General features: G+C 42.9%; 1 protein-coding gene and 1 long non-coding RNA gene across 2 annotated transcripts; one reads left to right on the top strand and one right to left on the bottom strand.

Moving 5' to 3' along the window:
• Window positions 1–1319: 1319 nt before the first annotated feature.
• On the top strand, window positions 1320–17992 carry LOC118709511 (plasma membrane ascorbate-dependent reductase CYBRD1). Its single transcript, XM_036421655.2, has 4 exons — window positions 1320–1582; window positions 10953–11161; window positions 16147–16301; window positions 16948–17992. Exons 1-4 carry the CDS (start codon window positions 1396–1398, stop codon window positions 17246–17248), a joined length of 852 nt encoding a protein of 283 aa, XP_036277548.1. The 5' UTR covers window positions 1320–1395; the 3' UTR covers window positions 17249–17992.
• A 1510-nt stretch (window positions 17993–19502) lies between these two features.
• On the bottom strand, window positions 19503–20459 carry LOC118709512. Its single transcript, XR_004985027.2, has 2 exons — window positions 19651–20459; window positions 19503–19613 (listed from the first exon to the last, which is right to left on the bottom strand). It is a non-coding gene; the product is annotated as an uncharacterized LOC118709512 (long non-coding RNA).
• Between the last annotated feature and the right edge of the window lie 3564 nt (window positions 20460–24023).

The raw sequence follows: 24023 nt of genomic DNA, 5'->3' as shown, positions 1-24023 counted from the left end.
GAAGGGTCCTTTTCTTAAAAATATATATTTTATTGATTTTTTTACAGAGAGGAAGGGAGAGGGATATAGAGTTAGCAACATTGATCAGCTGCCTCCTGCACACCCCCCACTGGGGATGTGCCCACAACCAAGGTACATGCCCTTGACCCGCTCAGTCCGCAGGTGGGTAGTGTGCCTGCAGGAGGCAGTCAATTGACGTTGTGTTCTTTGTCCACTGAGCCAAACCAATTAGGGCAGAAAGGGTCCTTCTATTCCATGTGCTTACTCTCCCTCTCTCTCTCTGGCTAAGAGGATAATAATGACAAGGGGGAAATCTGGAGCCTCTTATCAGCCATTGGTTACTCCTGCCCACTCTCAGGGCTTTGCACTCCTCTTTCTTGGCCTAAAACTTGTGTGTGTCTGTGTGTTTTCCCACCCTCACACACTCTCTACACTTTCTAAGGCCTTTCGAAATGGCAACCAGGCTATCCTTAGCGATGAGCTGCAAGAGAGGGCTAGACGTAAATGTCCCTGCATGCAATCCATAAGTCCGCGTCAGCAGCCCCGTTTTCTTTAAGGGCAATAGACACCACGGACACTTATCTGGTCCAGGGGAGAACGGGCCATGATAATGTTGGGAAAGAGAGCAGGGAGCGGGCTTCCCTTCATCAAGGTGGGGCTTTGGTCCGGATGGTTTGGGCAGGGAGGCACTTTTCAGGTCCATTTCTATCTCACGCTATAGGCACGTCCGTGGTTCGGGAGGTGTCTGTCGTCCTTCCCTAACGCGCCAACGGCAAGCAGCTTCCTTGTCAGGTAGGGCCAAGCCCACCCCACCCCACCCCACCCAATCCCACAGGTTCCTCCTCGGCGCATCCTTGGCATCAAAGAGGGCCAGTCCTCTAGGGAACGTGATGCACCGGGGTGATGATCAGTGTTGGGGTTTGGAAACAGGTACTTTTCCTAACCAAAGTCACATCCACAACTCCACCCAACGGACCCTCCGGTCTGTTCACCAGCAGCCCGCGCCCCTGCCTTCTTCAGCCTCCCACAAGGAAGGAAGGGACACGGGAAGAGTTAAAAGAAAGCGATGGGCAAGGAATCAGCCCAGCTCTCCCTCCAACAACTAAGCGGATGGCTGGTTGTTCTCGCCCTCCGCCAGCCGGGGCGCCGAGGCAGGGGCGTGCCCCGCGCAGCCAGAGCTCCCAGCGCCGCAGATCCCTGGGCAGGGACGGGTGTCTGAGCCAGGGCCAGCTGCCCGCCCCCGGGAGGCCCCACGTCCCGGGCCGGCCTTGGGGAAAGCCCCTCCCACGGGCGGGCGGAGACGCCCCTGATAAGCCTCTGCCCGCCCGCGGCCCGCGGTGCCAGTCCCGGAGGCGCACGGCCGCGGCGGGGCGCGGGGCATGGGGCGCTAACGGCATGGACGGCCACCGGGGCTTCCTGGCGCTGCTGGTGGCGGCGCTGCTGGTCGGCTTCCTGTCCGTGATCTTCACCCTCGTCTGGGTCCTCCACTACCGGGAGGGGCTCGGCTGGGACGGGAGAGGACCCGAGTTCAACTGGCACCCGGTGCTCGTGGTCACCGGCTTCATCTTCATCCAGGGCATCGGTACTGGCGCCTCCTGGGAGGGAGGGTGGGGGAGGCGCGCGGGCAGGGTCCCCGAGAGGGAGCCGACGGGAGCGAGTTGGAAGAGAGGGAGGATGCAGGGAGCGCGGGGGACGAAGGCGGGGACGGGGAGGGGGAATGGGGCGGGGGGAGCCTCCCCGGAGCCGGGCCGGGGGAGGGTGGGCGGTGGTCAGCCCCGTGGGGGGACCGGGAGGACTGGGTAGACTTGGGGGGGGGGGGCGGGGGGACGGCCCCGCAGGGCCGGGCTGTGGCCGACGTGAGCGATCGCGGGGCGGGGGATCCGCTGAGACGCGTCCTGGGGGACGGCCGGGCGCAGCGGCGCCGCCAGCTCGGGTGCAGACCGAACTTGGTTAACTCTTTGCAGGGAGAGGCTGGGGGGCGACACCGGGGCGGGAGCCGCGGAGAGAGATGCCTGGGCGCCGCGGGCCGGCCCGGGCAGCCCGCACCCCGGGGAAACCGCTCCCCTTGGACCCAAACGGGCTGTCCAGGGCGCTAAGCCCTCTTCTTGAGCCGGGGCCCCGGCTGAGCTTTCTGGGCTGCAGATGAGGAGGGCGAGACCAGCGGGCCGGGAGGGAAGGGGTTGCAAGAATGTGCGAGAATGTGCCTCTGGTAGGCTCAGCCCCGGCGAAGGCTGGCCCCGGGGGCCGGGTGAGGGCAGCGCCCGCTCCGCTTTCGCTCTGGGCGGAGGGAAGTCCGCGGAGCCCGGGGAGCTGCCGGGACTCCGAAGGCTGCGCGCGGCCCTGCCCACGCGGTTCGGGTTTGAGTCCAACTCGCTTCTGTGGCTGCAGATGGCATCGCGCCCCTGGAGGCTGCCTGTTGGGCACTGACCGCTCCCTCGGCCGGGAGGTGCCCGCAGGTGGCCGGGCTGCCTGGCTTCTGCCCGGGATCCCCCAAGTTCGCCGCGTTGGAGTTTGGCCCACGCGCGCGTGTGCTGTGAGCCAGCTCCGGGCCTGCGTTCTTCTCTTGGATGAGGCTGCAGCGGAGGGAGCTAGGGCTCAGTCGATGGCTGTTTGTTTAATGTTGGACGTAGAGTTGACCTATAGCATTATGTTCTTTTTAGGTACCTATCATGATGACTCGTTGTATGTACATGTAGCTAAATGGTCACCACCATACATCTAGTTAGTGACCCATGAACGCACATAGTTATAACTTTATTTTCTTGTGATGAGAACTTTAAAGATCTACTCTCTTAGCAACTTTCAAATAGACAGTACGTCTTCATTCACGACAGTCACCGTGCTGTACGTGACATCCAGGACTTATTTTATATCTGGAAGCTGGTGCAAAATTTGCACCCCTTCACCATGTCCCCTGCCTACGCCTTCCCACCCTCCTCTGGCTGTTTATATTGGTCACTAGAGGTCAGGTGCATGAAAATTCGTGCACTGGAGAGGGGGTCCCTCAGCCTGGCCTGTCCCCTCTCACAGTCCAGGAGCCCTCAGAGCCAGGAGGCGACCCCCTCCTCTCCCCCCATCAGGGGAAGGCAACACCCCATCACACCTCTGCTGCTGCCACTGCTGGCAGCGCAAGCCTCTGCCAGCCCTGGTTACCTGATCCTTGGACGGCCCTGGGCAGCTGGAGGGCTGAGGAGACTGGGGGAACTCCAGAGGCAGGCCCACAGAGCCATGGGGGCAGGGCTGGAGGGACTGGGCACTGCCATCTTGTGGCTGTGGGCGCCACTATCTTTGAGGGTGGGACAGTCCCTTAGCATATTCCCTCTTTATTAGATAGGATATTGTGGCCTAGTGCCTCCCAGGCTGTCTTGCAGTTTCCTTCGGCTGTTGTTTTACTGGAGGGAGCTCTAGCTAGCGGGACAAGGGCCATTGATTTGAAACCACTTTCCAAGAACTCAGTGGAGGCCTTGGCAGAGAAAGTATTTAGAAAAAGGTAGAACGTGATGCCCTGGGGTGGTGAGGAGCGGAGGGGTTTGGAACCAGGTACCCTTTTCTTGGAAGCAGGCTGCCTTTTCTTCACCAATATTTAACTTTCCATAAAGAAGCGCCCACCTCGTTCCTACAGAAAATATTTTCTGTTTAAGCTGGTGCTGCAGCCTCGGGAGAGGCAGGTGCGGCAGGCAGACACTCTCCCACTCTGGCATGCAGTTGCCAGCATTGCTAATGACCCGGCCGAGTTCGGCATGCTTCCCTGGAGTGAGCCTGGCACTGGGGAGTTATTTCAATGGGCAATCCCAGTTATTTCGCATTGAACTAAAAGGAAAAACACATACTCGGGTTTCTGAGTCGCTGTCATCAAAAGCGCTCTTCCTGCATGGTGGAGCCCTTACGTTTGGCCAGGGCTGTCAACGCCTCTGCATGCTCCAAGCAGGAGGAACAGTTTCTTCATCTCTTCCAGCCAAGGTTTCAGAGCAGCTCCTCATAGCAAGACACTTTCCAGAGGTTGTGGAATATCTTTTCCTCATTCATAGTATTAATTGTATCCTGATTTTCCAAAGAAGAGACCAAGTGGAAAACACGTTTCCATTTATCAAGTGCTCTCTGTGTGCCCACAAAGTGCGTTATTTCATATGTAAGAGTAAACTGAGGCACACAGAGCACTTGAGTAACTTACTGATGGGAGTAGTGTGTTTTCCGTGGCCTTCTTTTCAAGGTTGATTTCTCTGCTTTTATGGGACTGTGCTTATTTTCTGCAAAAACACTTTTTTTTTAGAGAAGCAAAAGGCTTCATTGAAAATATACCTAGGAACTCTTCGTTCACATTAGAGTTCATTACTATTTTCCTAAAAGGATTTTTAGCTCTCTAAAATTGGGACTTTTAAAAATATGTTTATAGTCATGAGCCCCGGGGCAAAACAACGTAAGTAGAAGTTTTGGAAATGTGCATCTGCTGCTTTTATGCAAACCTTGTTTTCTTAAAGCTTAGTTCCTGTATTTGTATCAGTTTTGGAATATTTGTCCTGTCACCATTACCCATCCTGTTTACTCTTTAAGATTCCAGATTTGCAAAGCATTTATCCACACAATACATTTAATAACTTTTCCATCCTTAGAGGCACACACATAGTACTCTTGAGTTCCCAGAAATCTTTGCCTCACTTTTACCTCCTCACAGCCAACAGTAGGAAGGCTCCCGCGCGGGGAGACTAGGAAAACCTGGCAAATGGTTGACTTTCTAGGCCAGGAGGGAAGCACCTCATACAGCCTCGCTGTGTTATAACACTCTTTCCCCATGTGGCATTGCTTCAGGGAGAAAACTTTCAGGCCATGCATAGGAAATGTAATATGATGCCCATTCTTTTGTGAGGCTGGCTACACCAGTGCTTCCAAGCTGGCTTCCAAGCAAGAGGATCGCTGAGGGGGAGAGAGGGCGCTTTTCCTTTAGCGGCTACTGTAGTCATCACACCTGAGTGGCTGTAAAGTTGCATTTTGTTACCAATTTACTGATGCTACAGAAACAAGCACTCATTCTTTCAACAACTGCTTATTGGCCTACCATATGCCAGTTCTAGGCATTGTTCTAGGAGCTGGAGATACAACAGTGAACAAAACAATCATGTCCAAAACATTCTTATTAGTTATATTATAAAGATTTGAGTAAGATCAAGAGTTCAGATCTGGACGTGTCTATTTGACAGCCAAGTATGTTATAAAGAGTTATGCATGCATTTATTTATAACAAGTGGTATTTGGGTTGCCTTGAATTGTCTCTCTATACTCTGTGAAAACCCTTCTTTCCCTTTCTCTCTCTAAGCATCAATTTAAAAATATAAAAAATATTTCACATCTCTAATAACAGACATGACAGATGAGTTCTCCGATGCACAACCATTTAGAGACGAGGAAGGGAAAGCTAAAGTACGTACAGGCATTTACTCTAAGCATAAAATGCTTTACAAATGCAATATACAAACAGTAAACAGCATTTGAAACTCTGTGAGAACAAGTAAGAGTCTTTCGAAACGCCTTTAAGAAGTAAGGTCTGAAGAAAGCAAGGCTTCTCTAGAGTTACAAAATAAATGTCTCTTCCCTCTCTCTCCAAGTTTATTTTGGAAAAGATTTGGTTTCTAAAATAAAGTACGTCAGACCATAGAATACCTAAAACCAAAATAAAAATGTAAGCGGGTAGAAATCTGGTGAGCATGAATGAGGAGGAGCTCCCAAGAGAACGTCAGAAGAGGCTTTGTGCGTCCCTGAGAGAAAGTTTCCCATGAAACAGGTATCCTGCCAGGAAATCAGAGAAACAGGCCTTGGAAAGGCCGCAGCGGACCGAAACAAACGAACGCTCTTACGTGGCAGCTGACCTTTTCAAAGGTTCCACAGGTGGAATGCGTTCTTGAGTAAAACATAGAAAATTCAAGTTTATAAATTTACTTTAGAGAAGTCTCAGCAATTCTATACTCCCTGTTTTTCTACTCGTAGAGCTCTAGTGTATAAACCGAAGGGAGAGAAATAGAATAGTCTAATGATATCAAGTTGGTTTTGTGAGAGAACCTAACTACACTTAAGTATTGGGTAATATTTAAAGAGTAACAAAAAGAAAGGAAGAGTAGTTCTTAAAAGGCATTTGGAATATCCTGTTAATGTATCTAAAAGTGACCAAATTTCAAGATTGGTTAAATATATTTGAAAGGGCTTTTGGGTAAAACTAAGATAATGGAGAAAGTGCCCCAAATACCTACTCCAAAACCAGCCTTGGGAACACAATTGATAATAAAACCTTTCAATATTAGGGAAATAAGGGTTTTTGCAAAGTATAACAAGACAATTCAAGGCAACCCGAAACACAGTTTTTATTATAAATAAATGCATATGGATCTGTTTATAACATAACTAATACAAATGTCTTAGACATTATTAGGTTGTCCGCTGTTGTATCCCCAGCAACTAGAGTGATGCCTAGAACTGGCATATGTGGTAGGCCGATAAGTAGTTGAAAGAATGAGTGATTATTTTTGTACCATCATTAAATTGTTAGTAACAAAATTCAACTGTACAGCCACTCATGTATGATGATAATACCGTGTTTCCCTGAAAATAAGACATCCTCCGAAAATAAGACCTACTTACAGGTTTCCTTCTGAGTGAAATATAAGGCATCCCCTGAAAATAAGACCCCCCAGGCTCTGTCTCAGAATGCTATTGCTAAACATGAGAGATTTAGTCCACTGATTCTGAAAGAAATAGAGCCACAAGAAATTCACCAGGAAATTCAGGAATTGGATTGTTATGATGATGTTCCAGAAGATAATGACTCTATTGTCATTGAATAAATGAGTAAGTTCTTGATACTGTAGGATTCACAGTTTGTCTGGTTTGTGTTGACAACTACCGTACTACCGTACCGTATACAGGTAATAAATTTCCTTTATTTTCATCTAACAATAAATGTGTACCGTATTCTTCTTCATGGAAAAATAAGGCATCCCCTGAAAATAAGACCTAGCGCATCTTTGGGAGCAAAAATTAATATGACACTCTCTTATTTTCAGGGAACAGGGCAGTAGCCTCTAAAACAAACATGTCAAACTCGTGGCCCACGGGCCACATGTGCCCCACAATGAATATTTTTACAGCCCAGCCAGTGTAATGGTATGTAAGAAACATTTTAATAAAATTTTGTGACTTATTTTTATAAATCCTGTTATACACAATCTTATGTAATTAAAGGGTAATATGTAAAGTGATCCTAACGGTGGATCAACCAGTCACTATGACGCATACTGACCACCAGGGGGGCATGCACTTACTGTAGGAGCTGCCCCGTGGTCGTCAGTGCGCTTCCACAGGGGGGGCGCCGCTCAGCCAGAAGCCCGCTCGTGGCTGCTAGCACAGTGGCAATGGCGGGAGCCTCTCCTGCCTCCACAGCAGCACTAACGACCCCTTGGGCCTAAGCCATCAGTCAGACAGCCCCCAAGGAGTCCTGGAATGTGAGAGGGTGCAGGCCAGGCTGTGATACACCTCCCCCCAAGTGCAGGAATCGAACCCGGGACCCTTCATTCCGCAGGCTGACACTCTACCCACTGAACCAAACCAGCTAAGGCATTTCATTTATTTTTAAGTTTATCACAATAGCAGGTCTCACTACGAATAATTTTTTTTTTTAAAGATTTTAAATGTGTTTCTCACATACTATACAGATGGTCCCTGACTTGTGGTGATTGGATTTAGGATTCTTCACTTTATGATGATGCAAAGTGATACACATAATAAATTACATGAGATAGTCATCACTTTCTTATAAAACAGGCTTTGTGTTAGGTGGTTTTGTCCAACTATAGGCTAATGTAAGTGTTCTGAACATGGTTAAGGTAGGTTAGGCTAAGCTATGATGTTTGATGCACTATATTTTCAACTTAGGATGGCTTTGCTGAGCTGTAACCTCAGTGTAAGATAAACATCGGTGTGTGTTTATGTTTCCCTTCATTTTCTGGTGGAAAATGGTCTGTCAACTAGGATCTCTAACAGAAAACTCCTGTTTCAGTCACAAGTAGCTATTTGATCGCTGTTCCCCTCCTCATGGGCTTAGGAGCCCTTTTTCTTCCTTCCCACTGAACCTCAGGAATGGTGTCTAGGTAAGTGCCAAGCCAGAGAAGCAAGAAATATTTAAATTCTGCTCTCCAGGCAGTTTTCTAAGTGTTGAGAATAGACCGTTGTTGAAGAACATGGTCTGATTTGTGAAGGTTGCCCTTTTTTTCCTGAAGCCCACCACATTTTGGTTATTTATACATTTTTAAAGCATATAAACATCTTATGCAAATGCACTATTTTGCAATTATCCTTCATGTACCAAAACAGCGTTTTGAAGCAAGTTCCACTGTCCAGCAGAGCTTCTCTATGGCCAGGATGGCTGCTGAGAATTCCATGCCTTACTCAGGAGAGCCCCCCAGATTTCCACAAGCTGCCTAAGTAGTCGTCGAGCCTAGTTTGCTATGGATTGGCAAGCGTACAACAATGTTTTTACACTTTGGAACTATTATGAATTCTTTAAACCATACAGGAAATAATAAACAGATTGCTACGTGCTCACCACCCAAAGGGAACAAATGTGCAGATTTTTGCCAACATAAAAATGTATAAGCAAGGGCTTAGAACTGGTAGGAATAAAATATAAGGCAGGATGGAGGGAAGAGGTTGGGGATGTGCACCCTAATCTGATCTAGAAACTAAAAGAAGAGAGAGAGCCAGGCTGGTGTGGTGCAGTGGTTGAGTGTCAGGGCACATGCCTGGTGTGCAGACTCAATCCCCAATAGAGGGTGTGCAGGAAGCAGTTGATCAATGATTCATCATTAATGTTTATCTCTCCCTCTCTCTTCATCTCTGAAATCAATTTATATATATCGATATATATATATATATCGATATATATATTGATATATTGATATATATTGATATATATTGATATATATATGAAGAGTTAAAAAACTCTAAACTAGACCCAGGGACTGAAAATCTGTAATTGTCTAGGCCAGTTTGGATCAGAGGCTAGCACCTCTCCTCCTGCAGAGCCCTTAAGAGCTGACTCTTAGAGTAATAGGACAAAATGTTTTACTTATTATCCCAAATCATAAATAAAAGATTAAATTATTCATGCTACTGCTGGAGAAGGAAAACTAGTGTGTAACGAGTTAGTAAAAGAAATACCGTACCGTCGCGTCCTAAGGGTGAGGGTTGTCAAGTGTTGGAATGGAACCGAAGAATGGGAGATGGACACCTTGTGCGGAAGCTCTAAAGAGGCTGACTTCACATCTGTCTTTGTGGGTTTAGACATGTTTCTGCCTGAAAATGGACTAGATAATCCCTTGCATTTTTATGATTTTATGAAGTTTCATATATTTAATTCATAAATATCTTTGGTGGGAAGAGGCTTTTATTTTCCTTGCTAGAATTAGGAAGTGTACATGATACACTACTGATGTAGTGGAATCCATCTTCCAGGAAGTGTTCTTTAAACTTTTTCAGTCTGCCATACATTTCCAGGTATCTACATTTTTCTCTGACATGGACTAGAGGGGTGGGGTGAGGCAGGTATTGTCTTCATCACAAAAAGTAGTTGTAAGCTGGTTCAGGTGTCCATGTAATCCACTAATTAAATCAGGACACTTTGAAAAACCTGTTGTAAAAATCTTTTTTGTTGAAACTTAATCTACATGCCAAAAAAAAATGAACATGTAAATGCATAGCTTGATGAATCCAGGTGTGTAACCAGCACCCAGATTGAGAAAGAGAACAGAAGCAGAAATCCCTGTATATTCCCTTTCAATTGCTATAACCCTTCCTCACAAGGGCAGCCACTAGCCTGACTTTTCTTATTGCAGAGATGAGTTTTACTTGTGTTTATACTCCACATAAATTAATCATACAGGATACACTTGTTCGTGTCTTGTTTCTTGGGACTGATCCATATTGTTGGGTGATGTTCTAGTTCTAAATTGTTTATTCTCTTTGCTCTGTTATGTGGTGTGAATGACTATATCACACTGTATTATTCATTCTGTTGATGATGGGCATTTGGGGAGTTTCCAGGCTGGACCATTACAAATGGTGCTAATAATATCCTAGTACGTGTCTTTTGGAAAAGATTTGTTGAACATATTTCTTTGGGGTGTATACCCAGGTGTGGAATTGCTGGATCCTAAGATATGTATAAGTTTATCTGAAGTAGATACTGCTAATTTTCCATAGTCTTTGTTCTCATTTAAGCTCCCCTCAGCATAACATGAGCATTTTGATTGTTTCACATCCGCTTCAATATTCAGTATGTTTCCTGCTTGGTCATTCAGATATGTGGTAGAGGTATTCTCTGTTGATTTTAATTTGTATTTCTCTGTTGAATAATGGAACTTATGTCTTTCTTACGTTTATTAGCCACTTGGATATACCGGTACTCTTTGTCTTATTTAAATCTTCTTGCATATTTTTCTAATCCTTAGTCTGCCTTTTTCTTATCAAACTAAAATATTTCTAGAAAGAAACCGGTCCTAAGATTAAGAATTTAGTTCTGGATGTATGAAGTTCGAGATATTTGGGAAGCATCTATATGGATGTCCAGAGGCTGTTGGATGACGTGGGTTTGGAGTTGAGGAGAAAGTTCGGGCGGGAGATTAAAGTTCGGAGTCCCTGCCACGTAGGTGGCATCTCGGTGAAAGAGTGAATGAGGCCACCCACAGTGAGAGCAGGAGGAAAGCCCTGGGGCTGAGCGTGGGGGCACCAAAGTTTGTTCACAAGTTGGGAGTAAAGCAGAAGCCAGCGAAAAAGCCCAAGAAAAACCATTGAAAGGTGGGAAGAGGGTAGAAGCAGAAGCCAAGAGGAAAGGGTTTCAATCAAACTGTGTATCACCTGTAGATTTAAAAACAAAACAAAACCACATTCTGCCCCCCTTTGTCTCCCTGTAGCCATCATTGTGTACAGACTGCCATGGACCTGGAAATGCAGCAAGCTCCTGATGAAATCCATCCACGCGGGGTTAAACTTCGTGGCAGCCATTCTTGCCATTATTTCTCTGGTGGCGGTGTTTGATTTCCACAATACCCTGAACATCCCCAATATGTACAGTCTACATAGCTGGATTGGACTGACGGCTGTCATACTGTACGTGTTACAGGTCAGTGTCTCAGTAAGTTTATAAACAAGGTATAAAAAGTAAAGCTGTTCAGATATTGTAGATGTTTTCTATACATTAATATTTTGTTTTTTGTATTGTTTTTTTTAAAATATATTTTACTAACTTTTTACAGAGAGGAAGGGAGAGGGATAAAGAGTTAGAAACATCAATGAGAGAAAAACATGAATCGCTGCCTCCTGCACACCTCCCACTAGGGTTGTGCCCACAACCAAGGTACATGCCCTTGACCAGAATTGAACCTTTCAGTCCGCAGGCTGACGCGCTCTCCACTGAGCCAAACCAGCTTCGGCACAATAATATTTTGCTGGAGATCACCTCCTCATTCCCACTAGTCCTTGTTCCACTTGTTTCCATTTTAAGTATTTCCCCTTGAGAGGGCTGAGAAACTGATCCTCTCATCTGAGTGCAGCTGGGTTTGGTTTAGCCACTCTCTGTAAAATCAGAATTTCATATGTCAAATGAAGCCAGTGGCTAGGTTGTCTGAGGAAGGAGGGAGGGTGAGGCAAGCAGCAAAACAATGCAAGCAATACACTTCCTCGTGTGTATCTATGGACCATGAAGCATTTCAAGTGTAGAATTCTCTTCTACTTGTAAGATCTAGACTCTGGATCACTTTTTAAAAATAACAAACTCTTGCCCTAGAGTTTGGTTAGAATGTTCGCCCATAGACTGAAGAGTTGCACGTTTGATTTTGCTCAAGGGCACATACCTTGGTTGCAGGCTCCATCCCCCAACCAATCCAGGTGTGTTTCTCTCTGTCTCCCCTACTCCCTTCTACTCTCTCTAAAAAGTAATGGTAAAATATCATCGGATGAGGATTAAAAAAAAACAAAAAAACACCTCTTTTATGTATATGGAAATTATGTATCATAATAAAATTGATTTCCATGATCCCACCATCAACCAAATTTGGAAAACATAGAATCCTTACCCACCTTTATCCCATATCTCTCCACCTATCCCAACCCATGAAGATAACCATTTTCCTGAAGTTTTTTTCTCTTTTTTTCTTTTCTCATTCTGTTTTTCTTTATAATTTTATCACATAACTGTGAATCCCTGAACAACATATTGGTTAGTTTTCCTTTAATTTTAAAAAGTCTCATAATATATGTAGTCTAATGTAACTATGTTTTAATTCTTTTGCAACCTTTCTTTTCATTGTACTGATTCCACTATCTTATTTCCTCTAGTTCATTCACTTTTACTTTTGTGTTCCATTGTACAAATATACCACACATTTACTTATTCATTCTCATGCTATTGGACATTTGGGTTATTTTCAATTATTCTCTGTGACATTGGACATTTAGATACACATTTCCTGGCTCTCCTATGCAAAGGTTTCTCCGGATATAGTATACTATAGTGGAATTATAGACAGAGCCTAAAAAAATGTTAAATTGTTTTCAAAAGTGGTTGATCCCAATTATGTTCCTGCTAGCAGGGTGTAAGAGTTCCCATCCGGCACATCCCTGTCAACATGCATCCTCTTCCAATGCCTCCGCCCAGGTTTAAACCTCCTTTGTTGACATAGAAGTATCACTCTTGTGTTCAAATGTTTTAATTATTATAAGCTAGTGGGCATAAAAGGATGTCTTCTTGTGGTTTTAATGTTTACTTCACTGATTACTTGTTTCTCTTCTAAGAAACACTTGTTTGTGTCTTTTGCCCATTTAAAAAAAAAGTTTCTTTTTTTTCCCCCTTAAAGATTTGTAGTTCTGTTTCAAATTCCTTTTCATTTATATGAATTGCATATGTCTTCCAATTTGAAGTTTGTACTTTTCCTCTTTTGTTAAATCAATTCTCAATTTTAATAAAACACGAGCCATGTTTTTTGTTTTTTTTTTTTTTAAGTTATTATGTTTTGTTTCGGTGACTTGTTTATGAAAATCTTCTCTACCCTGAACTCAAAATGGGTTCACACCTGCTGGGTCAGAACCTGTGGGGTGGGGTCCAGAGAAATGTGCTTTTCACAGGCCCTCTGGTGACTCAGAGGCATGCTAATGTTTGAGAACCATTGTCTATCAAGAGTCTTTAAGTTTTATTTTTTATATTCAAGTACTTAATCCATCTGGAATTAGCTTAGTGTATGAAGTTCTGATCCAACTTTATTTTTTCTCCATGTGGTAAGCTGTTTCCCCAGCACCATTTATTTAATTGTCCTTGTCCTTGCTACTTACCTGCAATGCCAGATTTATCATGTATCTTTTCCTCTGCGCAGTAGAGAGTTGAAGCGTATAGAAGGATTGAGGTATATGAAAATATATAGGTTTAAGAAGTACAGAATAGAAAGAGATAAAAATCTTCATTTATTCTTATTTTGAAGAGAATGATTTAATAGTTTTCTACTGACTAGAGGTGCTTCACATTTCTTCTTATTACAGTTTGGGAAAAGGTTTTATTTTTCTTTCTGAATCATAAATGAATGTAGAATCTTGTTGAATGCTTTTCTGTGTCTGTTGAGATGAATATAGTTTTTTTTTCTTTAATCTATTAATGTAGTTAGTTACATCCATCAACTTCCTAATGTTAAACTGGAGTGAATGAAATACATTTTTAATTGTATTTTTGCTCTCTGAAGTATCCAGATTCTTATCTTAGGCTGTCTTATTTGTCTGCTAAGAGGCGTCTCAGAAATGTCACTTCACAACTTCATGACTGTATTTAGTAGGCTGACTTCGGCCCCTGGCTTCTTCCTTGCTCAGATTCAGAGAGAAGGCAGTATTTTAATAACTCAGGAGTTGGAATCAGGGTGACCTCGGTTTGAATTGGGTTCATCTATTTGTATATTTGTAGCTGGTGACATTGGACAAGTTACTAATTTTTTGCGGACTTAGTTTGCTCATCTATAAATTGAGTCTCGTTGTACATTTTTCACAACATCATAAGAATCAAAGCCAAATAATACATGGAAAGGCTCAGTTAGGGCTTAACGTACTAGAATGATGCAGTTAGCTGTTGTTATTAGAAATGCAAATCTTCGGTAGGCTCCTTTATGACCTGAAGATGGCATTTTTCATTTCCACTATAGACCATAAGCACCTTTGTGGTTGAGAACATGCCTCTTATGTCAGTGAAATTTTATTCATGAATCCAATAATTTATTCAACAGAGTTAACTTCCTATTATGTGTTGGATACCTTGTTTCACAAGACAAGCATGGGTCCAAAGAGACATGAATCTTACAGGGGAAGGCAGGTCACTCGGTATGTGGTAGACATTGAGTATATGAAGTGTTCTGGGAGAGATCTCATATGGTAGAGGGGATATAGGAAGTCACACCAAGACTTGGTGGTGAAGGGGAAAGAGTCTTCTAGGTGGATCAAACAGTATGTGGATAAAGTTTGCTTTATTTGAGGAACAGGGAGATCAGGCTGCCTGGAGTAGAGTATATAAGATGAATTGGAGGTTGGACAGGAGTAAATACAGAAAAACTAGTGTGGGGGCATTTACTAGTACAGAGGCTCAGGTGAGGAACAATAGTATCTTGGAGGAGTAACAGCATCAGTGAGAAAAGTGGATAGTAGGTATTTAGTAGGTAGAATTAATGGGGTTTGGAAAATCAATGGATAAGAAAGAGAATCACTTGCAGGCTTGAGCAAATGGGTGGTGAGAAAAGAAACATTAAAGATAGAGGAGAGGTTTGAATGTCAGATGGTACTGGGAAGTCACAAAAAATAAGGTCTGAAAACTATCCCTTGGTTTTAGTGACCTGCACATCTATATGTATAAAAGCCCAGGTGACCAAACGACTGAAAGACCAGTCTACCTCCTACGGCCTTGACTGGCCCCGATTGCCGGCCAGGCTGAGGGACCCCGCCCGTGCACAAATTCATGTACCAGGCCTCTAGTCAATGATAACTCTAAAGGAGAATTAGGAACATTCTGAACCACCAAGGGGGACCTTCTGAACCATTTCTAATGTATTCAGGCATTTGGGACATTAAGTGGACAATATCATGCAAACCAGCCTATCAGGTGCGTTTTTTATTCCTTTCCACTCATGATCATTGCCTAAACACTTATCCTAAATGTGTTTTAGGGCATCAGACCCCCCATTTCCATTCTGCTGGCACCCCATTAGTCCTTTGATCTCAAACCATAAAGATGAACAGTGATGTTAGTGTTTCTCCCCATTCTCCTCTCTTCTCACACTTTTGTTAGGGTGGTAGATCCTAAATAGATACTTGAAAAACAAAGTTCCTTTAAATTCATCTAAGTTATCTTTGTTTTCTTGAGGAAAAGAGAATACTTAATAGGCAGGGGGTGTGAGGCAACAAAATAAAACTGAAGGTGTTAGATATCAGTTTACATAGGAACTTGCTGGCTTCTCGGCAGAGAAGTATTCCATCAGGATTGAATTATCAAGGAAATTAAGGCAACTTTTCTGTAGGACACATTTCTTCCTCATAAAACAAAATTATCGACCTCTTTCCATATAGTTTTTTTAGGTTGACCTGACTATTAATAAATGTGTCCTAATGTACACAACAACAACAAACAAGTAAGTACCAGAATGTTCATGTAGCTTTATTAATGTAATGATAGCAAAAACAAAACACACACACAAAAAACTGGAAACAGGAACACCCATAAAGAAGTGAATCAATTATGTTACATCCTCAAAATAGAATATTAGCCTTTATAAAGAATAAACTAGATAATCACGTGTTGCTATGAAAAGTTATCTAAAAACACAAGATGCAAAACAAATACACATGTGCTTGCACACACACACGTTTGTTTATATAAGCACAGAAATTTTCTGGAAGGGTGCTTTAGAAGATAACAAATGTTACCTTGAATTAGTGGAACTGGAGTAGGAAAACTTTTCATTTTATGCCCTTAGTTCTATATGAAATATTTTTTCATTTTGCACACATTGCTTTTAAATAATAACTTTAAATTTCTGTATTAAAACTTAAGACTAAATGATAACCATTGCACTTTTTGATGTTTAGCTTCTCCTAGGTTTTTTCATCTTTCTGCTTCCCTGGGCTCCACCCTCTCTCCGAGCATTTCTCATGCCCATACATGTTTATTCTGGACTTCTCATCTTTGGAACAGTGATTGCAACAGCCCTCATGGGAGTGACTGAGAAACTGTTATTTGTCCTGTAAGTGACATAGTTATCCTAATTGTATACTTAATGCTATAAATGGAAAATACTTTTTCATTGGGAAAAGGTAATAAAATGTAACAAAATTTTAAAAATATCAAAACATTAAAAAATTAAATATTTATTCTTAAAACATTTATTCTATAATACAATACAACATTGTATGTAGATACAAGTTATTGTATTACACAATATAATATTACTGAATGTTTAAAGAAGGACCAAAAATCCAATAAGTTGTACTACTCTTAAAACAGCTATTGAAATTATGCGTGCCCTTACAATCTTTTTGATGCGCATGTTTTTATTGATTTCAGTTGTGGTGTATGTACATTTTTGCATCATCCTTTTTTCATTTTTTAAGCAATACAGGTGCTCCAGAAGCTATATTGTTTTTATACTAATGGTTGGTTTTGTGTGTGTGTGTGTGTGTTTTTTTAACAATTCATACTATTCCACTGAGTGAATTATAGCATAAATTCCCCCTTAAAATCAGGCTTTAAGGGAATTGACACTGAACCTGTACCAGTTGCATATTCAACAGATAAATTCAAAATTGCTTGACATGTTGCCATCTCACTCTGTGTGTCATTGTACTGACTCTCGCCCTCTCTTTTATTTATTTATTTATTTTTTTTTGTAGGAAAAGTCCTGGCTATGACACGTTCCCACCAGAAGGTGTTTTTGCAAACACCCTGGGCCTTCTGATCCTGGTGTTTGGGGCCCTCGTTTTTTGGATAGTCACCAGACCACAGTGGAAACGTCCTCAAGAGCCAGCTTCTGTCCGTCTTCAGCCAAACGGAGGCACTCCAGAGGGAGCGGAAGGCCCCATGGCAATAAACTTTGACAACGTGGACAAATCAGAGTCAGAGTTAAACAACGAAGCGGCGGCCAGGAAAAGAAACGTGGCCCTTGACGAGAGTGGCCAGAGGTCCACCATGTAAGGTGTTGGTAGCGAAGTAGTCATGCAACGTCGCTTTTAAAAACCAGCTCTACAGTTTAACGTCCCCTATTTAGCCATAAGATGAATGAGCTTCATAGAGTTTATATTGTTTTAATCATAAAGCAGGATTTCTTGGAAGAGGTGGTGCTGATCGAGGCCTATGAACTTACCGGTACCTTGGAAAGGAGGTGGTCAGTGTAAACGATAGCAGCTGTAAACTGTGGTTCTGTTAGCTCTGGTTGAGGACCAAAGCGTCCCAGGTCTTGCAGAGCACAGATGCTCACGCTGTATTTGTTGGTTGGCAAAACTGATAAAGGGGCAGCCCTGGAAGTTTTTCCAAAACTCAACGGAGTTTGGCATATTTTATGATCCAGGCTCCAAACCCAATTAAATCAAGAATGTGCCTAAATTCTTAAGCAGCACAGACTGCTCTAAAAATCTTAAAAAGCACTTTTTCTCAAGTTTCTGTTTTTATTTTTTTTTATTTTTTTTAAGTAGTTGCATGGCACTTACTGTGTGCCAGACGCTATTCTAAGCACTTTATAGATATGATTAGCTCATTCGATCCCCAGACAAACCTTCTGAGGTAGGGACCATGATTGTCTTCATTTTATAGATGAAAGAGCTGAAGCTTGAACTGGTTAGTAACTTGCCCCAAGGTCATAAGTGGTGGAACTGAGATTCAAAACCTGCCAGTCTGGCTCCTCAGTCTGTGAGTCTCACCACTTCACTGAGCTGTTTTTTTGTTTTGTTTTTTTCTTTTTAAAAAAATATATTTTATTGATTTTTTACAGAAAGGAAGAGAAAGGAATAGAGAGTTAGAAACATCAATGACAGAGGAAAATCGATCAGCTGCCTCCTGCACATCCCCTACCGGGGATGTGCCCATAACCAAGGTACATGCCCTTGACCAGAATCGAACCTGGGACCCTTCAGTCCATAGGCCATTGCTCTATCCACTGAGCCGAACTGGTTGGTGCCATTTTTCCTTTTTTATACTAATCTGCACCTTCTTTGACTGTCCCCTGAATAAATTTCCGCTGCTGGAGTGCAGCGGCATGGCTAATGGTTACCTTCTGGCTTTTTTTGCCAAGATTCCTCAGATAACCAAGGAAAAGGGCCTGGAAATAGGTTCTGGGTGCCCGTCCACTGCCCACAAGCCATGGCTCACCTTGACGCCTCTATGTTCTTAAAATTGTGTCTTAATGACAAAGGAAGATTCGGGTAAGAACATCTATAGTTTTCAAGATAATCAATTAAGATTTTTGTTCTTTATGATCTTAGCTGCTGGACAGTTTTCAATTTGAAGATGGGAAAGAGAGAGAGACTTGCCTCAGGGTCTGTCCTTCCTGGGGACAGCAGCTGGGATCCATCCAGATTTGCGTGGAATTTTAGGGGCTACCTCGAGCTTTGTGTTCTCAGTCGTGACTTGCGACTCAGAGGTGACAACTTCCATGCATGGAGACCTCTTGGGGCTGACTTAATTAAGACCTAGAGCAGTGTCTATGCTGAAATGATGGTTTTCACTTTGGGGTCGATTTTCAGATTCCCTGCAATGTTAAACGAGAGCACTTTAAGACGGATAAAAACCTTACAGTTTTACAGCAAATACTGGTACACTTGACTTTTTTTTAGTGCTTAGTGGATTTCCTCTTAGGATAACTGGTCATTACTTCTATACATTGAATATTGAATACACTCCACCACATCCCGTAAGCTTCAAGGATAACCATTCAAAATCCCCTCTCTGAAACAGTTTCCTTATGTAACTCTATTTTAAAAATTGGTAAACATGTCAGAAGGACTGCTGGTGCCTGGTTTGGTGCTTGGCACATAGTAGGCACAATTCAATTCAATATCTGTAGCGTGTGCTACAATTTTGGTGTCAAGTAAGAGAATTCCATTGTCACACACAGACATTTGATAAATGGATTTTTCATTACATGGAGAGGTGCAGAATTCCAGAAGTTTTGGAGAGGAAGGGTCAGTGAGAGCCTCAAAAACTGAAACTGCCATTCCATTTTATATAGGCCAAGAAAGAGGTAATTAGTGAAAAGTTAATTATGGATTTGGTACTAGAACATTCTGCTCCATTGCAAACTATTTGAGCACCCCTCAGCCTTTTATTTTGTCTTTCTTTCAGGCTAATGTGAGGGTGATCTTACAGATATTATAGGATCTTCTTTCTCAGCCTTTATGAAAACAATGCCTGGCAAAATATACCTAGAAAAACTTTCTCTTTGAGACTTTTTTTAAATGGGCTTCCTATTCTAAAGATAATTGTACCTTTATCTTTTAAAAGCTAATATTTCTACCTAAACCATATCCATTAAAAATATCTCATTAAAAAGTCCGTCTCCCTTCCCCTCCACCTCCCCTCCCCCCCCATACACACACACACACAAAAAAAAGAATGGGGGAGAAGAAACCCTTAGGTATCCATTCCAAAAGAGTGACTGAGATCCCCACAAATAATTACAGCTTATGTCACCTGCAGAGCTAATCTGGCTTGGTTTACCCCACCATCTCGATTCAGGGGGAAAAGTGTTATTATTTTAGCACACATCTAAATCAACACTAGCGCCTTTTCTCTTGCAGGGCTCACTAAAAAGCTCAAAGGAATATACGTTTTGATTGAATGTTACCAAGTGTGCAGCTTCCTATGCTCCTGGTGTCAAACTGAGTCCAACCTCCCAGGGACTTCCTTTCTTTTCCTTGTGTGGTTTCATCTGAGCTGTGATGGTGAGAAACCGCTTTGCGGGCCTTACAATCAGATGACAAAGGAGGCAATTGCGCCTTTTTAGGGATACTGACCACTGGTTTATGTTTCCTAAAGGACAAGGTAAAGAGGATGCCTTCTTTTTAATTAGGCTGAGTTGCAAATGACCACAGCTGCCAAATCTGAAAGCTCAAAGATGAAGCAGAGCTTGGTGCCAGTTTTATTGCAACATGGTAGAATTTTTCTCTTGGCATGTCCTTTTTTCAGATTTATAACCAAAAAAAACCCAAAAAACTGTAACCGCTATGTCTTAGAGCTACACATAAGAACGTGGGGATGAAAGAAAACCATTACTCTTTATTCCTATAAGGAACCTGGAAAAATATTTCTGTGTATGAATTTGTCTCTCCATCTCAGCACATTTATGGGAAAATGTTAAATAGCCTGAGTATTTTACAATTTTGTAGAAAAAAAAAATACGCACCTATTTTTTCTTGACTTGATTTTATATAGTAATAAAAGTTATTTTGGAATTTATTTGTCTGTGTTACCAGTCGGTTTAGGCTCGTACGTGCAGGCATGGTTCTAAAAGTTTCTTTCCCAGGGAAAATTTTGTAAAGTTCCTTTATTGAAAATGCTGTCAGGTTTCTCTCTAAAGTGTACTCTGAGCACCACACCTTTTGCATTCCTAGAAGGATTAGAAGACTCGCAGACCTGGCGTGGTCCTCCACACGGGATCTTACCTGGAGCCGTGCTCCGTAGTGGGAAAGGCAGCCTCAAATGTAGGCAACCCCAGCAGGCACAGTTCCCGTTGGAAAGGCATGGAAGAATATCCTACTTAATGTGCCGGTAATTACAAAACTCTGTGTTACTAGTTACTTGTCCTCAAGAAAATACATACCGTATTTTTCGGACCATAAGACGCTCCGGACCATAAGACACACCAGTTTTTAGAGAAGGGAAATGAAGAAAAAAAGATTCTGAAACAAATAGTGTCCTAAAATATTTTATGTGCATTAAAACCCAACATCACAGTCATAAACACATGTAATCAACCCTGTAAAGTAAACAGCAGCATTTAGAACCATTTTAGAGCCGGGCAAGCACACAGAGACTACACAGAGCCGGGCAAGTAAAAAAACTTTTTTTTTAAAGTATATGTGTAGGCTATATTTGGACCATAAGACGCAGGGACTTTTCCCCCCCACTTCTGGGGGGGAAAAAGTGCGTCTTATGGTCCGAAAAATACGGTAAATACTAATGAACACATTGCCGAGGCTTTTATTTTCCAAATAAGAAAGAGCATTCACATCTAACTAGTGCCCATACTCACCCGATCTCAATTTCACCTCTCAGTCTTTTTTCACCTACTTTTTGTCTCATGGGCAATGCTAATGGTATTTCATGTAATAGCACCATAATATAGGTCCTATTATTCCTTAGAGCTAACGTATTGTGGGTAGGTTGAGTTTTAATGTTACACTAGAGGCCTGATGCACAAAATTCGTGCAAGAGTAAGCCTTCGTAGCCGCAGCGGCTGCCTTGATCCCTCCCCCGTAGCTGCGGTGGCTGCCTCGGTCCCACAGCTGCAGCTCCGGCTTCGTTTGAAGGTCATCCAGAAGGACGGCCGGTCTAATTAGCATATTATGCTTTTATTATTATAGATCCTGTTTTGTCACTGATTTACATATTTAACCTCAGGGGCATGTGTTTCATTTCAGATTGAACTTTATTGGAAAGTACTTTGACACTTTATACATATATGACTCAAGTATTAATACATTACTGTGTAATGATTTTACATGTATTAGCTCATGTAATGCCATTTTCGGTTGTACCAGTGCCCACTATACCCTCACCCCTCTGAGACAGCTCCGTTTTACTGACTCCATGTTACTTACATCTCAGCCACAATTAACTGAATAAGATGGGAGAGAACTATGTCACCTGTATACAGCCTCACCATAGCTGGGGAGGTGGCGTGGCATGAAGAGAAGATGTCCTTTAATGTGTATATATATATAATTGATTTTTTTACAGAGAGGAAGAGAAAGGGATAGAGAGCCAGAAACATGGATGAGAGAGAACCATCGATCAGCTGCCTCCCGCACACCCCCCACTGGGGATGTGCCTGCAACCAAGATACTGTACATGCCCTTGACTGGAATTGAACCTGGGACCTTTCAGACCGCAGGCCAGCACTCTATCCACTGAGCCAAACCAGTTTCGGCTGACCTTAATTTCATTTCAGACTGAGGAATAGAGATTTCAGAGGAATTTGGTTCTCTCTCTTCTAGGAACTTGGACTGGGAAATACTTTTAAGAATGAGGTAGTGAGCCAAGACCGGTTTGGCTCACTGGATAGAGCTTCGGCTTGGGGACTGAAGGGTCCCAGGTTCGATTCCAGTCAAGGGCATGTACCTTGGTTGCGGGCATATCCCCAGTAGGGAGTGTGCAAGAGGCAGCTGATCGATGACTCTCTCATTGATGTTTCTGGCTCTCTCTCTCTCTGTACAAAATCAATAAAATATATTAAAAAAATAATAAAATATATAAAAAATAAAAATAAAAAAAAGAATGAGGTAGTGAGAGCAGAAGCTAAACGAATGCCTAGAGACAGCCATGAGGGAGAGTCTAGACCAGGGATCAGTAAACTCTCTAAAAAGTCATATAGGGCCCTAGCTGGTTTGGCTCAGTGGATAGAGCGTTGGCCTGCAGACTGAAGGGTCACAGGTTTGATTCCAGTCAAGGGCACATGCCTGGGTTGTGGGCTCGATCCCCAGTAGGGGGCATGCAGGAGGCAACCAACCTATGATTCTCTCCAATCATTGATGTTTCTATCTCTCTCTCCCTCTTCCTTCCTTTCTGGAATCAAATACAAACATTTTTTTAAAATAAATAATAAAAAGCCATATTGGTTTTGTGAACCACACTATTTCTGTTGCAACCACTTAACACTGCCTTTGTAGCTAAAAGAGGCCACAGACAACAGTGAAAGCACGAGTCTGACTGTGCTTGAATAAAGCTGCATTTATAAGAGCAGTGGCAAGCCACTTTTGGCTCATAGGCCCATGTTTGCCAATGCCTGGACTTGACTATGAGGTTTGACCATGATACACAAGGCAGGCTGAAAGGATGAAAAATCAAGCACGGTGTGGTAAAGAGGAAATACTGATGGCAGAGAGGAAGAACTAGTCGTGAATGACAGGAAGCACCCAGGAACCATGTAGGTGGGGAGTGAAGACTCAGATCCTGCTGAGGGATTCCTCAGAACTGCTTTGGTTCCGGTTCCAGTTCCCTGAGACCTGCTCTTCTGGGAATCACCAAAGACCTCTGTCTCTTTTTTAGCCCAAAATAAAATTCTGTGAGTTACAGACAAGGGAACTTAGGTTATGAGAGGTTACGTGTTTGCCCTAGTTCCCCAGCTGGAAGAATCGCAGTCAGAAGAGACACCTAGATCTTCTGACTCTCAAACACAGGACACTTTCCACCTCAAATCAAAGCTTTGAAATTTGCTACCTAACAAAGAAAGCTCTCGGCTAAAAACCAAAGCTTGCTCTTGTAAGATAAACAACAACCCATTCGTTTGTAAATTTTAAACAGCTTCAGTAAGGGGAACAGCTTAGGCTTTAAGTGGAAAGTCTGGCACCAAATGTCCTCTGTGATAATCTCCAAAGATGGCTCCCATCCATTCCCCTGCTCCCCAGGCTGCTCCTCAAACAAGGAGGCGAAGTCTATTTCCTCTTTCCTTGAACTTGGGCCGGTCTGTTGGCTTCCTTTAACCAGTGGAATGCAGAAGTAACATTCTGAGAATCTTCCCACGCCTTAAGGGAGTTTACATCTTCTCCTCTCTTTGGAGTTTGGCCATTATGCTGTTGCGGAAGTTTAGACAAAATCACCTGAAGTGAAGGTCTGAGGTGAGACAGTGAAAAATAATAAATGGTCATTCTTTTAAGCCACTGTGTTTTGAGGTGGTAATTATGCAGCAATGGATGTGGCACAACATTCTTGTTTAAACAATTAAAATGGGTGTAGACTAAATCTAAATAGGAAGTGT

Source organism: Pipistrellus kuhlii, unplaced genomic scaffold (assembly GCF_014108245.1).
Source record: "Pipistrellus kuhlii isolate mPipKuh1 unplaced genomic scaffold, mPipKuh1.p scaffold_m20_p_7, whole genome shotgun sequence".
Lineage (NCBI taxonomy): Eukaryota > Metazoa > Chordata > Mammalia > Chiroptera > Vespertilionidae > Pipistrellus > Pipistrellus kuhlii.
This window is presented reverse-complemented; position numbering and strand designations above follow the sequence as displayed.